This window comes from Lolium perenne, chromosome 7 (genome assembly GCF_019359855.2).
Source record: "Lolium perenne isolate Kyuss_39 chromosome 7, Kyuss_2.0, whole genome shotgun sequence".
In the NCBI taxonomy this organism is placed as follows: domain Eukaryota; kingdom Viridiplantae; phylum Streptophyta; class Magnoliopsida; order Poales; family Poaceae; genus Lolium; species Lolium perenne.
The window spans coordinates 89,315,814-89,329,057 of record NC_067250.2 but is presented as its reverse complement, the minus strand read 5'-3'; the positions used below and the strand labels follow the sequence as shown (position 1 = coordinate 89,329,057).

Below are 13,244 nucleotides of genomic sequence, written 5' to 3'. Positions count from 1 at the left end.
CCTCTCTCATAATAACTTTCAGTAGCAACATGAGCAAACTCAACAATATAACTATCAAATGAAACATTCTTATCATGAGTCTCATGCATAAAATTATTACTACTCCCAACATAAGCATAGTCAATTTTATTAGTTGTAGTGGGAGCAAATTCAACAAAGTAGCTATCATCATTATTCTCATCAAGTGTAGGAGGCATAGTATTATCATCATAAAAATTACTCTCCATAGTAGGCGGCACTAAAAGACCAATATCATTATAATCATCATAAATAGGAGGCAAAGTATCATCAAAGTAAATTTCCTCCTCAATGCTTGGTGGACTAAAAAGATCATGCTCATCAAAACCAGCTTCCCCAAGCTTAGAACTTTCTATATTATTATCAACAATGGTGTTCAAAGCGTTCATACTAATATTACTACCAGCATGCAAATAAGATTCCATAGGTTTTTTAATTTTCGCATCAAACAATCCATGTTTTAAATCAGGAAATAGCAATAGAAGCTCATTTTTGTCCATTATGCCAAACTAGTGTAAACAAGAAACAAAAAGTTGCAATTGCAGGATCTAAAGGAAATAGCTTCGAGTACTTACAATGCGCCGGAAAATAGCTTGGTAGCCGAGATCCGGAGTGTGAGTACCTTTTACCTTTCCTCCCCGGCAACGGCGCCAGAAAATAGCTTGATGTCTACGTTCCCCCTCCTTTCCTGTAGACAGTGTTGGGCCTCCAAGAGCAGAGGTTTGTAGAACAGCAGCAAGTTTTCCCTTAAGTGGATCACCCAAGGTTTATCGAACTCAGGGAGGAAGAGGTCAAAGATATCCCTCTCATGCAACCCTGCAACCACAAAGCAAGAAGTCTCTTGTGTCCCCAACACACCTAATAGGTGCACTAGTTCGGCGAAGAGATAGTGAAATACAGGTGGTATGAATATATATGAGCAGTAGCAACGGTGCCAGAAAATAGCTTGCTGGCGGGTAGTTGATGGTGGTAGTATTGCAGCAGTAGTAACACAGTAAAACAGTAAACAAGCAGTAGTAACGCAGTATTTAGGAACAAGGCCTAGGGATTACACTTTCACTAGTGGACACTCTCAACATTGATCACATAACAGAATAGATAAATGCATACTCTACACTTTTGTTGGATGATGAACACATTGCGTAGGATTACACGAACCCTCAATGCCGGAGTTAACAAGCTCCACAATACTGTTCATGTTTTAGTAACCTTAGTGTAAGATAGATCAAAAGACTAAACCAAGTACTAACATAGCATGCACACTGTCACCTTCATGCATATGTAGGAGGAATAGATCACATCAATACCATCATAGCAATAATTAACTTCATAATCTACAAGAGATCATGATCATAGCATAAACCAAGTACTAACACGGTGCACACACTGTCACCTTTACACACGTGCAGGAGGAATAAAACTACTTTAATAACATTGCTAGAGTAGCACATAGATAAATTGTGATACAAACTCATATGAATCTCAATCATGTAAAGCAGCTCATGAGATTATTGTATTGAGGTACATGGGAGAGATGAACCACATAGCTACCGGTACAGCCCCGAGCCTCGATGGAGAACTACTCCCTCCTCATGGGAGCAGCAGCGGTGATGAAGATGGCAGTGGAGATGGCAGCGGTGTCGATGGAGAAGCCTTCCGGGCACTTCCCCGCTCCGGCAGCGTGCCGGAACAGAGACTCCTGTCCCCCAGATCTTGGCCTCGCGATGGCGGCGGCTCTGGAAGGTTTCTGTGGTTTTCGTCGAACGTATCAGGGTTTTCGATCCAGGGGCTTTATATAGGCGAAGAGGCGGCGCAGGAGGGTCGAAGGGGCGACGAAACCATAGGGCGGCGCGGCCAGGGGGTGGGCCGCGCCGGCCTAGTGCAGGGGGCCAGTGCCCCCTCTGGTCCTTCCCGGGTGTTACGGATGCTTCCGGTGAAAATAGGAACTTGGGCGTTGATTTCGTCCGATTCCGAGAATATTTCGTTACTAGGATTTCTGAAACCAAAAACAGCAGAAACAGAACGGCACTTCGGCATCTTGTTAATAGGTTAGTTCCAGAAAATGCACGAATATGACATAAAGTGTGCATAAAACATGTAGATAACATCAATAATGTGGCATGGAACATAAGAAATTATCGATACGTCGGAGACGTATCAATAGGCTTGATTGATCCCTGGTCCTTGCCATTTCTACCAGGTTACACTTGGTCTCTGACCAAATGATGATCAAAACAGGGTTACCCCACCCTTTGTGTGCTTGTGATCATGCCTGTGCAATTTATGAACAAAACCATCTGGTTTGTTCATGATGATGTGTATACCTCACTCCAGCTCCTAGGAATAGGGTTGGTGTAGAGGATTGCTTCAGTAATGATTTGGTGCTTGCCCTGCTCCTCCTTGTGAGCTTGTGATCTTGGTTTGCCTCTGTGGTGATTTTGGACAGGTTGAACAGTGAAGCTGTTCTTCCTGTTCTTGCTGTTCTTGACTATTCTTGGTTTCTGGTGACTTACCAGTGCAATCCTGTCGATGGAATGGCTAGGGTTTACTGTGGAGGCTTTTATATGATCTCCTATTCCTTCTCTGATCGACAACAAGGCCTGGCAGCCTGTTGGTGACTCACCAGCTGTGTGTGTGGTGTGCTGCATGCACACTGCTGTGTGAGCAGCCTAGCTGTGTGTGTGTGTTGATGCTGTGCACTTGGACTTGGTCTTGGTGGTGAGATGATCAGCTCGGCAGAGCTGATCCATATCTGCTCAAATCCAGTTTTCTTTTAACCTGCCAAGTGGCTTTGCCACTTGGCTTAATCCTTGTTTGGTCTTTGTGTGTGTGTGCAGGGACAATGTGATGATCAAGATGAAGATCAAGATCTTCTTGAGCAAGAATTACATGATGATCAACACTGTAGTTTAGGATATTTAATTGACTTGTAATTTTCCTTTTTCTTTTTTCTATTTCTTCAATTCTTGTAATGTGTTGTAGATGTATATATCTATTCTGGATATTGTAATGACATTGTATTATGTGTGTGATTATCAATAAAGCTCAAGTTTTCCTTAATGAGCTTTATGTAATTGTTGTATTACTTATAATCTTGGTTAATGATAATTGTTTATTAGATTATCTCAAGTTTGAATTATGTGATAACCATTTGATGTTTGAATTTGAAATTCAAATTCAAATTTGGTTTGAATTCAATTATATAACTTAATTTAGAATTCAATCATGCAACTTAAGATTTCAATGCAATATCACTTCTCTCTTCTCAAAACCCTAATTTAGATAAGTAGGAACAAGTTCATCGCACTCTCGAAACCCTAACCCTGTAGGATGTCGAGAGAGAAACCTGTCCCCCTTCGATGCAGTTTTGTTTTAAAAGCGCGAAATTTCCCCGGAATTTACCATGCAATGCACATCCCTTTCTGAAATCTACCCCTCGATCGCCTCTAAACCTGGGACATTACACAGCGTCTCCATCCGGGGGCTATACTCTCCGACTTCGCGGCTCAACCGGCCGCCGATGTGGAACAGAGAAAAGTGTAGCGCCAGCTCTAGGGGAGTTATACAACTGCATGTATAGCGCCCTTGTAAGAGGTGCCATCCTTTTCTCTGCACTTGTTCGCAATCATTTGTGCTATTGTAATAACTCCGGAGAGAGAGGTGGGTGCACCCTGGTTTATTCTTAGTTGGGAGCTGGGGGGGGGGGGGGGGGGGCTAAGTGGTAGTTGGAGGGAACGAGGGCGGTTCATGCGGTAACATATTTTAAAAGGGTAACACTCTTGCCATGGAAGTTCGATTTTAAAAGGGTAGTGCCCTTGGGAAGGTAGTTTGAGATCGCGAATCTTGTGCACCACCACACTATGTTGGTACATATCCAGCGTCCCGCTGCCGGAGGCACTACCATGGAGAGTGTATCGCCCCTCCTGAAGATGCTACTAAAAAATGTCAGATTTTAAATATTTTTCAAATTAGGGTTGAATTGTGTTAAACTTTTGAAAAAGGGTTAAATTTGTCGAAATCAACCCATTCACAACGCCAAAGATTGGTGTGTATTGTGTAAGATCTCTCTAAACTTTTTGCAGATGCAGCATGCATTGCAGGAGGAGAAAGTATCAGTAACCACCTCGCAATTTCTCCGTGTTAGTCGCACTAGTCCTGAAAGGCGGAAACGTTTTTGGTTGGCCGGTGCGGCCGAGAAGTGGTACGCGTTCACATCACACACACGCTGGGCAGCGACACGAGGAAACACGGAGAGCACGACGTGCGTCACCCCCTCCGCTGCCTAGCGAGCGAGGAAGGCTCTACATGCCTGAAACTGAAAGGGGAAAAAATGGAAGAAGGCCTGAAAGAGACAGACAGAGCACGAGGACGGGCAGGCGTGTATAAATAGACGCTGGCGCCACCGAGCCTGCTAAAGAAAGGAGATCGATCGACCAATCGAGCCAGCCAGCCAGCGATTTGCTTCTTTCTTCCCCTTATCGAGAAGAGAGGATTCCAGCCGTCCTGCCCCACGCAGCGCAGGGAGGAAGGAAGGAGGGGGAAGAAGAAGATATAGTTGCTGGTTTGCCATTTCTAGCTCCAAGAAGAAGAAGATAATAAGATTGTAGAGAGAGAGGACATCCGCAGCCGGCCGGAGAGGAGAAGATCGGAGGCGCTTCGGTAGCTTGGGCTGCGGATTTGACTCGCGCGGACCCCTGCCTTCATTCCATCGATGGTACGCGCCGCTGCCCCTCTGATTCTTGGTTGGACATTCCTGCAAGCTTGCTCCCTTCTTTTAGTTTAGCGAGTTTCGTGGTTATTATCCACCGATCACGCCAAGCAGTCGTGCTTGCTCTGCTTCTCCGCCGGCGGCGGCACGGCCGGCGACCGACGAGAATCTGCGATCTGATTCTCGTGATCAAAGCAAGTTTGGGGGGCGGTGCCGCAAGTGGCCTGTCGCTCGATCGTGGCCGGCGTCCACGTCACGGCTGCTGCGAATATCGCCGATGCTGCTTTCCCATTTTCTTTTTTTTTTGCTCCGCCGTCCTCGCCTCGCCTTTTATCCGGGCCCTGCCATTTTCTTCGCTTCCACATTTACCGCTAAGCGGTAAAGGCGATTACTATCCGTTTTTCCTTTTGAAAAAGAAAAACCATATGGACAGAGACACCAGGCGAATCGAGCTAGGTCCGTGACGTCATGTTTCGTCGGCACTGACAATTATCCCCCGAATCCTAGCTACCCCTTGTTCGACTTTCTTTTTCTTCGCAAGGAAGAAAGAGACCACGAAAACGGAGCTCCTTTTCTCTGCCGCGTACAAGGCGTATATCGCCAAAGAAAAAAAGAGAGGTGTGCTCTCACATGAAAATATGAAATGCAACGCCCTGACAGGCCGACCCATGTAACACCTGCTAGCTATGGCCGCGGCCGGCGTCTTCTTCAGCCGGCACTGACCTTTTCAAAACTTTATTTTTTAGTGTACACACACACTCCTACTAGAAATTGGACGACCCTATAATAGCTGGAGGATGGGACGGCACGATTTGATTCCCATTTCATTTGGTCAATCCAAGCAGTCCAGACTGTTTCTTGGAACCTCCCCTCCAACTCCAAGGAAAGCAATTAAACGAAGCCTGAAGGCAACAAAGTAGATGAGGCCACGACGAGCGATCGGTCGCATGAAGCATGGCGTACTTAATCTGTAGCACTAGTACTAGTGGTTTACCAATTGCTATTCACGGCGGAGCTGATCGATCTGGCTGTATTTTAATGCAGGTTGAATCGGAGGTTGACGCGTCGGCGTCGGCGGCAGGGGAAGCAACGACGGCAACGGCGGTGCTCACGGCGCCGCTGTCCCTCGAGGGCGGGCTCGCGGCGGAGCTCAAACCGGCCAACATCGTGCAGCGGGTGCTCAGCCTCTTCCGGAACGTCAGGCCGGGCGCCGATCTCTCGCACTTCCAGGTACAGCAAGAAAGGTTAATGCATGCCAATGCCCACTGTGTCATTTTGTGTCTTGAATTTTGATCCCAGCCAAAGCAAGCCGCCGTGCACGGTACTGTACATGCATGTGATGCGAGAACTCCGATCTCGAGAGCGAGGCTTGGATCCAGCGGCTTGTTAATTTACTTAGTTCGAGATTAGGACTGCTACCGAGCACCCTGAATGCCGCAGAATTCAGGGGGCTGGCCTGGTCACTTGGCCAGTGTACCGATCAGGCCACTTAACAGTTTGCCTATGGGAGAGCAGAGTGGGTGGGGTTCAGCTAAACTACAAAGCAACCTTCACGAGCTAGAAAACTTAATTTTTTTGCGTGTTTCTAATGGACCGCACGCTTGGACAATGGAATAAACATGTTTCGTCCAAAGATATTCAAGTTGGGAGGTTCCCACGTCACTTCACTTGACCGCATTGATGCGCAATGTGTTCTCAGTACTATCCAAAGATAAGCTCAATAGGATACTGAAGCTCAACCATAATGATTTGGTTAGTCGCTTTCCAGCCACCTAAACCACATTCGTTTGTTAGCTCCATGCAAGTTCGTTCGGTAGCTGCCGCTTCTTAAGTTTCTTCCTGTCTCCAGAAATGCGCCGTGTAGACCGATGATCGCTGCTGCTGCCTGCGTTGCTATTTTTTTTTTACAAGTCTTCAAGCACACTTCGCTCCTTCACTGACGACACGACCGATGAACCTCCTTTCAGCTGCCTGCCACGTTCAACCTCCCGAAATCTCAGCTCCAGTTGTACGGGGAAGGTGTCTACTGCGCGGGAGAAGACTACCTGAGCAGATGCGCCCGAGGCAAGGACAGCCTGGAGCGGCTCACGGCGGTCGTGGCGTGGAGCATCTCGACGACGAGGCCGCCCATCTTCGGCTTCGCGCCCTACAACCCGGTGCTCGGAGAGACGCACCATGTCTCCGGTGGCTCAATCCATGTTCTCCTTGAGCAGGTACCGGACTTGGCAGATTACTCATTTTCTTGAACAGCAAATTGCTCATCTCTTCAGGCTAAATGTTCTGAATAATCATATGGCATGAACATTTTCAGGTGTCTCATCGTCCCCCGGTCTCCGCGCTTCACGCCACCGACGACGGTGGGAACGTCGAGCTTGTATGGTGCCAGAACCCAGTGCCGAAGTTTCATGGTACGCCACTCGAAGAAAACGAATCCTCAACTTTCAGCATAACACTCCTCTTGAAACAAGAAAAGAAACTTATCTGAACGCCCTGCATCCATTCCACTGAAGGTACTAGCATAGAGGCGACCGTGAACGGCAATAGGCAGGTCAAGCTTCTGAAGTTCAATGAGACCTACGAGGTGGATTGCCCGAACCTTCTCATAAGGCTTCTGCCCGCTCCCTCGGTCGAGTGGTCGGGGACCGTCAGGATCGCCTGCAAAGAATCCGGTCTTGAGGCGGAGCTGAGCTACCACAGAAGCCGCTCCTTCTTGGGCATAGGAGGCGACGCGAGGTGCGTGAAGGGCAAGGTCTTCCGTTCGTCATCCGGCTCGCAGGAGACCGTCTGCGAGATGGATGGCCACTGGGATAGGACTGTCTCATTGAAGGATGTTCAGAGCGGGGAGGTTTCGGTTCTGTACGATGCAGAGCGCGCCATCGGTAACCTCATCACACCCGAGGTCAAAGATAAAGAGGTGAAATTTTAAATCTACTCGTTTTCTTGTTTATCAAACTCATTAAATTTCACATTTCGATGTGATTTGTCATTGTATACTTTAATTTCAACATATATAGCTGAAACTTGCAAACAAGCACAATGGTAATACTCATGAATGACGCTGATAATGTGGCAGGAGTTGTCGTCTTCGGAGTCGGCGGTGGTCTGGAGCGAAGTCAGCGAGGCTATCCTAGCAAAGGATTGGGATAAGGCTAGCGAGGCGAAGCGGCAAGTGGAGGGCAGAGCTAGGAGGCTTGACAAGGAGAGGAATGAGAGAGGAGAGGTGTGGATGCCCAAGCACTTCTCATTGTCTCAGGACAAGAATGGGAACTGGGAGTGCTGGCCGTTGGAGAAATCAGTGCGTCCAGCTCCTATCATTGTACCTTCTTCATGACAGTACATCCCATGTAACAAGTGTTAAATTATATAATAAAGCTGACCATTTTTTAACAAGTTTAGCTGCTTCCTTTTCTTGTTTGTTTGGTCGTCCAATTTCTTGGACAACAAATTTCTATCATGGATTAGACACGGACCACACGGTTATTCAGTTCAAATGACCCAAACACTATAAAAAGGGGGAAGATTGAGCACTCACGGTGGTAAAGTTACTAAAAGCCATGAACCATAAAAACGAGCATAATATATTCATTATTGATGGAATCAATGAGTGCATCATTCCTGAGAATGTGTGAAAACCCCCAACTCCTCCTATGCTGGCAATAAGGCTTAGTTTTCTTTTGAACTATCCTGGCTTTTATGATATGACTAAAAGAGAATGAAATGCTGTTACGAGTGGAAATACGCCGATGGAAGTTTGGTAAAAAAAATTAAGGCACCTACGGCTTTCTTTGGGGCTGGGCAAAGAATAGAACTGGAGTGTATAAGAAACAGAAGGAGAAATTGTTGGCTCTTATTGATGAACTGGATATAAAAGCGGAAACTGTTTCCTAGTTATATCAGAAAGAGAGGCCTTTGGAGTGCGAACGACGTTTCGCAAAACTCAGACAAGATGGGGAAGTTTTCAATGTTATTTCTCATATGGAACTTAATAAACCTATGGGGTCAGGCGGGTTTCCCGCTGAGTTTTATAAACAATTTTGAGACGTTATTAAACAAGATCTTATGAATTTATTTGCGCCACTACAACAACGGGATCTCCCATTGTTTAAGATTAACTTTGGGGGGGATCACTTTGTTACCGAAGAAAGAGGATGCCGTTCAGATTCAACAATATAGGGGTATATGCTAAGTTAATGGTGAGTTTTAAGGTATTTACCAAAGTAGGTACTAATATAATAACTGGGATAGTCTACACAGTTATTAAGCCGGCACAATCTACTTTCATGCCGGAGCAATATATACTCGAAGGAGTAGTCGTGTTGCATGATACCATTTGTGAGCTTCAAAGGAAGAAAATGGATGGTGTTCTTTTTAAAATAGACTCTGAGAAGGGTTATAATAAAGTTCAATGGACTTTCCTCCAGCAAACAATGTCTATGAAAGGATTTTCACCCAAATGGTGTGAGTTGGTTGATAGTTATGTGAGGAGAGGATCTGTGCGAATAAAGGTCAATGACCATATTAGCTCTTATTTTTAAACTAGGAAGGGGCTAAGACGAGGTGATCCTCTATCCCTAATCCTCTTTATTTAGTGGACGATGACGATCCTAATTGCAAGGGCAACGGAGGATGATCAACTAGGTGGTCTCATCCCACATCTAGTTGAGGGAGGGGTATCCATTCTACAATACGCAGATAATATTCGTTAATTTCAAGTAACACAACCTAGAGAAAGCTGTTAACATGAAATTGATTTTATGTATCTTCGAGCAACTATTGGTCCTCAAATTAATTTTCGCATGAGCGATATTTTGTTTTGTTTTGGAAAGGCTAAGGATCAAGAGGAACAGTATACAAAAATATTCGGTTGCGAAGCTGGTTCTCTTCCCTTTCGATACTTGGGTATTCCTATCCATTACCGGAAACTTCTAAACAAAGAAGGGAACCTAGTTGAGAACCGTTTTGTACAAAAGTTGGGTTGCTGTAAAAGCAAGTTACTCTCATATGGAGATAGACTACTGCTTATAAATTCCGTTCTAACTAGTTTACGATATTTATGCTATCATTTCTAGAAATAACTAAAGAAGTACGGAAAAGATTAGACTTCCACAGGTCTAGATTCTTTTGCCAAAATGATAAACTTAAGCGTAAATACCGGTTAACAAAATGAAACATAATTTGTCGTCCTAAATACCAAGGGGGACGGGGGTGGAAGTGTTATAGATCAAAAATAAATGTTTACTCAGCAAATGACTATTAAACTCTTAAATGAAGAGGCAAGAATTGTTGCAGAATAATTACCTTCAGAATAAAACATTGTCACAAGTGACTGTTAAGATCATCGACTCCCCATTTTGGAAAGGACTAATGGGAGTGAAAGCCCTTTTTTTCTCACGAGGTTCTTTTAAGGTTGGCAATGGTCAGAAAACACGCTTTTGGGAAGATGTGTGGTTATTCGACCAACCATTTGCTCAGGAGTATCCATCCTTGTATAATATCGTACGCTAAAAAATGTTTTGATAGCGGATGTTTTAACGGGGCTCCCCTCTAAATATCAAAAATTTAGAAGAACCTTCAACAACGCCAAATAGGTAGCTTGGCGGTACTTCTTAGAACGTCTCATTGTGGTAAACCTAACGGAAGATACGGATGTATTTGTTTATAAATTCACTACCTCTGGTATATTCTCTGTTAGATCCATGTATGCAGATATAATGAATGGCAATACGTTTTTTCTGAAAATATACATTTGGAAAATTAAGGTACCACTAAATATTAAGATCTTCATGTGGTTCCTTTACAAAAAAAAAGTGATTCTCACTAAAGATAACCTCGCCAGAAGGAATTGAATCGTTGTAAGAAATGTGTGTTCTGTAAGGCAGATGAGTATACATACCATTTATTTTTTGACTGTCCATTCGCTTGTCTTATTTGGAGAACTATTCAATACACTTCTAACATTTTCTGAGCAACTAGTGTTACAAATATATTTGGAAATCGACTTAATGGGGTCGAGAAAACATCTAAAGAACAGATCCGAACGGGTATTTGTGCTTTGATATGGACTATAAGGAATTGTTGTAATGATATTGTCTTTAACAAGAGTATGAATGATCATTTTTTTACAGATTATTCATATGGTTACACACTGGATCCACGAGTATGAATTCTGGATGCAGCCAAGTGGAGATGGTTGCTCGGGTTATCTACAACCAGGATGGTTGACTGCTTTCTAAGATTGTACAAGATTCATAGGTATTATATCTTTTTTCGTTAGTTAATGTTTATGTACACACTATGTGATCCATAAGATGTATTCCTTTTTAAACTCTGAAACTATGCAATAAAACAGATGTGTGCATATGCAGATACCGGGTTTAGCTCCCCATTTTCGAAAAACTTAAAAGAGTACAATATTTACATATCCCCACTATTGAACCAATATACTATCTAGTTTCTGAGACTCAATTTACAATTGCTAGAGGAACTGCAAGTTTGAACAACTGTCACGCAGTCAGAATTCAGAAACTCCTACAAGATTTCTGCTTGATGCACAGCTGAGCCTCTTCTTTCTTCCACCCCTTCGATCACTCAATCCTCTGTTGTGTCCACTCTGCGGCTATTCACGGTTTTCCAGTCTTCTGAAGATGAGAATGATCACCGGTGAGAATGATCATATTAGGAAAAACAGCGCCGCAGGTAGCAGAAGCAGCTGGTTGTATCGTGCGCTCGCCGAAGATGGCACCATCCCCGGCTGGTAGGCGCTTCTGAGGCCATTGTTGCCCATCAGGGGGTAGTAATTTCCGACGCCATCGTTGGTAGCCAAGGGCGGCTGGTAGCCACTTCCGACGCCATTGCCGCCTGTTGGAGGTGGCAGGTAGGAACTTCCAGCAGCACTGTTACCTGTGGGGGGTGGTTGATAGACGCTTCCAACACCGCTGTTGCCTGCCGTGGGCGGCACGTAGGTGCTTCCAGCGTCATTGTTGTTGGCAGGAGGAACAATGTTAGCATCACCAGGCGTGTCCAACCTGTGCAAACCACGGGTTATCCATCAAATTTCCAGTATTCCAAAGCCTAAAAATCGAAAATTTCAGGTGTACATATCTGATGAACTTTGACACGTGTGAAGTACTAAGTTTGGTTCCCCAGATATTCAGAAGCACATTTCAAGAATCACCGTTATTTACTGGTTGCAGATTGCAATACTTTTTTACTATGTCGAAGTGAATGAAAGAAAGGATTGCTTGGTACCCGGTGGGAGGGAGGCAGAAGGAGATGGTGTAGTCGACGGCGTTGCAGGTGAAGAGGCTGGTGCCGTCGTCGTAGGCGTAGCTGTAGGCCCGCGGACATGCCGACTTGAAAATGGACGAGTAGGCCGTCGAGCTGCACGTCGCCGGCGTCGCATACGCGCCGCTGCAGCAGTACTTGTCCTGCGCGAATGCCTCGCACGCGCTCCGGCATGCCACTGCGCCGCCACCATTGCCACCGTCCACCTGCAGCTCCTTGGGACATGCTGCAGCAACATAATCGCATATGCGTCAGACAGACCACATATACACTTCTAGAACATGGACGCATAGATGCTTTATAATTATGCTACGTGACACGTACACAGGTTGAGGTCAGCGTTGCAGCCGGTGGTGTTGCAGCTGCCCTGCCGCGCCCGCGGGACGGCGATGACGGGCAGGTTGTACCCGTCGACGAGGCTCACGTCGTAGAAGTCCTGGTCGGCGGGGCCGCCCTTCCCCAGCGTGATCTCGAACAGCGTCGCTGGCGGCGTCCCTCCCGTGCCGCCGCACTCCAAGTGTCCACCGCCACAGTCGCCGGTCTGGCACGCCACCGCACCAGCAGGCGCACCCGAACCGTCGGCGCTGAAGTTGCACCCCGTGCGCGCCCATATCCGGCCGGACCACCCGGCTGGCGCTGGGACCTGCACCGTCTGCCCCGGGTCGAGCCGGAACCCTGTCGTGGGTAGCTGCGGCGTGCCCGCGCCGGCCATGGTCGCCGGCCAGATGGTCTGGGTGCAGTGGTTGGATATGGTGAAGCTGCAGCTAGCCATTGAGACGCTGCACCCATGGGCAGCTAGCGCCAGCACAAGGAGCAAACATGGGACACTGCAACTTCTTGGTGCTTCCATGGTCTTGAGATGTTCTTGATTTCCTTGTCACTTGTTGGAATCCTGTTCTTCAAATATATGATGGCGCGCAGGGTCCAAAAATGTTTTGAGTTGCTTGGTGGGATTGCTTTAGCATTTTGCATGGGTAGGGTGGCCTCACAGAGAAGAAATACCTTATGTATGACTGCAAGCGACAAAGTAAAAAAAAAATGATACAATATTAGGAACCTACAAAATAACACTGGAAACTGTATATATGCCTTAACTTCGTACACAGAAAACTTCTCAGTCTAAACCAGTCCATATTGTCAATGTCCATGTTCTGTACGACTCCAACGCGGGCCCCAGCGTATCTCACAGCGATGCGGGCAGCTGGGATTTCGACCCACCCCATTTTTTTTAGAA

The 13,244-nt window shown here is 46.0% G+C and overlaps 2 protein-coding genes across 4 annotated transcripts; one reads left to right on the top strand and one right to left on the bottom strand.

Moving 5' to 3' along the window:
* Nucleotides 1-4,419: 4,419 nt before the first annotated feature.
* On the top strand, nucleotides 4,420-8,116 carry LOC127316710 (oxysterol-binding protein-related protein 4C). 2 transcript variants are annotated; one of them, XM_051347165.2, is made up of 6 exons: nucleotides 4,420-4,732; nucleotides 5,771-5,956; nucleotides 6,694-6,939; nucleotides 7,038-7,134; nucleotides 7,237-7,640; nucleotides 7,800-8,116. In XM_051347165.2, the coding sequence occupies exons 1-6, from the start codon at nucleotides 4,730-4,732 to the stop codon at nucleotides 8,055-8,057; spliced, it is 1,194 nt and encodes a 397-aa protein (XP_051203125.1). In that variant the 5' UTR covers nucleotides 4,420-4,729; the 3' UTR covers nucleotides 8,058-8,116. The 2 variants fall into 2 exon arrangements, with proteins under 2 accessions (XP_051203125.1, XP_051203124.1); XM_051347164.1 differs by lacking the exon at nucleotides 4,420-4,732 and adding an exon at nucleotides 5,659-5,685.
* Nucleotides 8,117-11,078: 2,962 nt separating this feature from the next.
* On the bottom strand, nucleotides 11,079-12,916 carry LOC127316711 (pathogenesis-related thaumatin-like protein 3.5). Of its 2 annotated transcripts, XM_051347167.2 has the most exons (4): nucleotides 12,335-12,916; nucleotides 11,975-12,236; nucleotides 11,627-11,751; nucleotides 11,079-11,364 (listed from the first exon to the last, which is right to left on the bottom strand). In XM_051347167.2, exons 1-4 carry the CDS (start codon nucleotides 12,858-12,860, stop codon nucleotides 11,315-11,317), a joined length of 963 nt encoding a protein of 320 aa, XP_051203127.1. In that variant the 5' UTR covers nucleotides 12,861-12,916; the 3' UTR covers nucleotides 11,079-11,314. The 2 variants fall into 2 exon arrangements, with proteins under 2 accessions (XP_051203127.1, XP_051203126.1); XM_051347166.2 differs by having other exon boundaries at nucleotides 11,079-11,751; nucleotides 12,335-12,913.
* Between the last annotated feature and the right edge of the window lie 328 nt (nucleotides 12,917-13,244).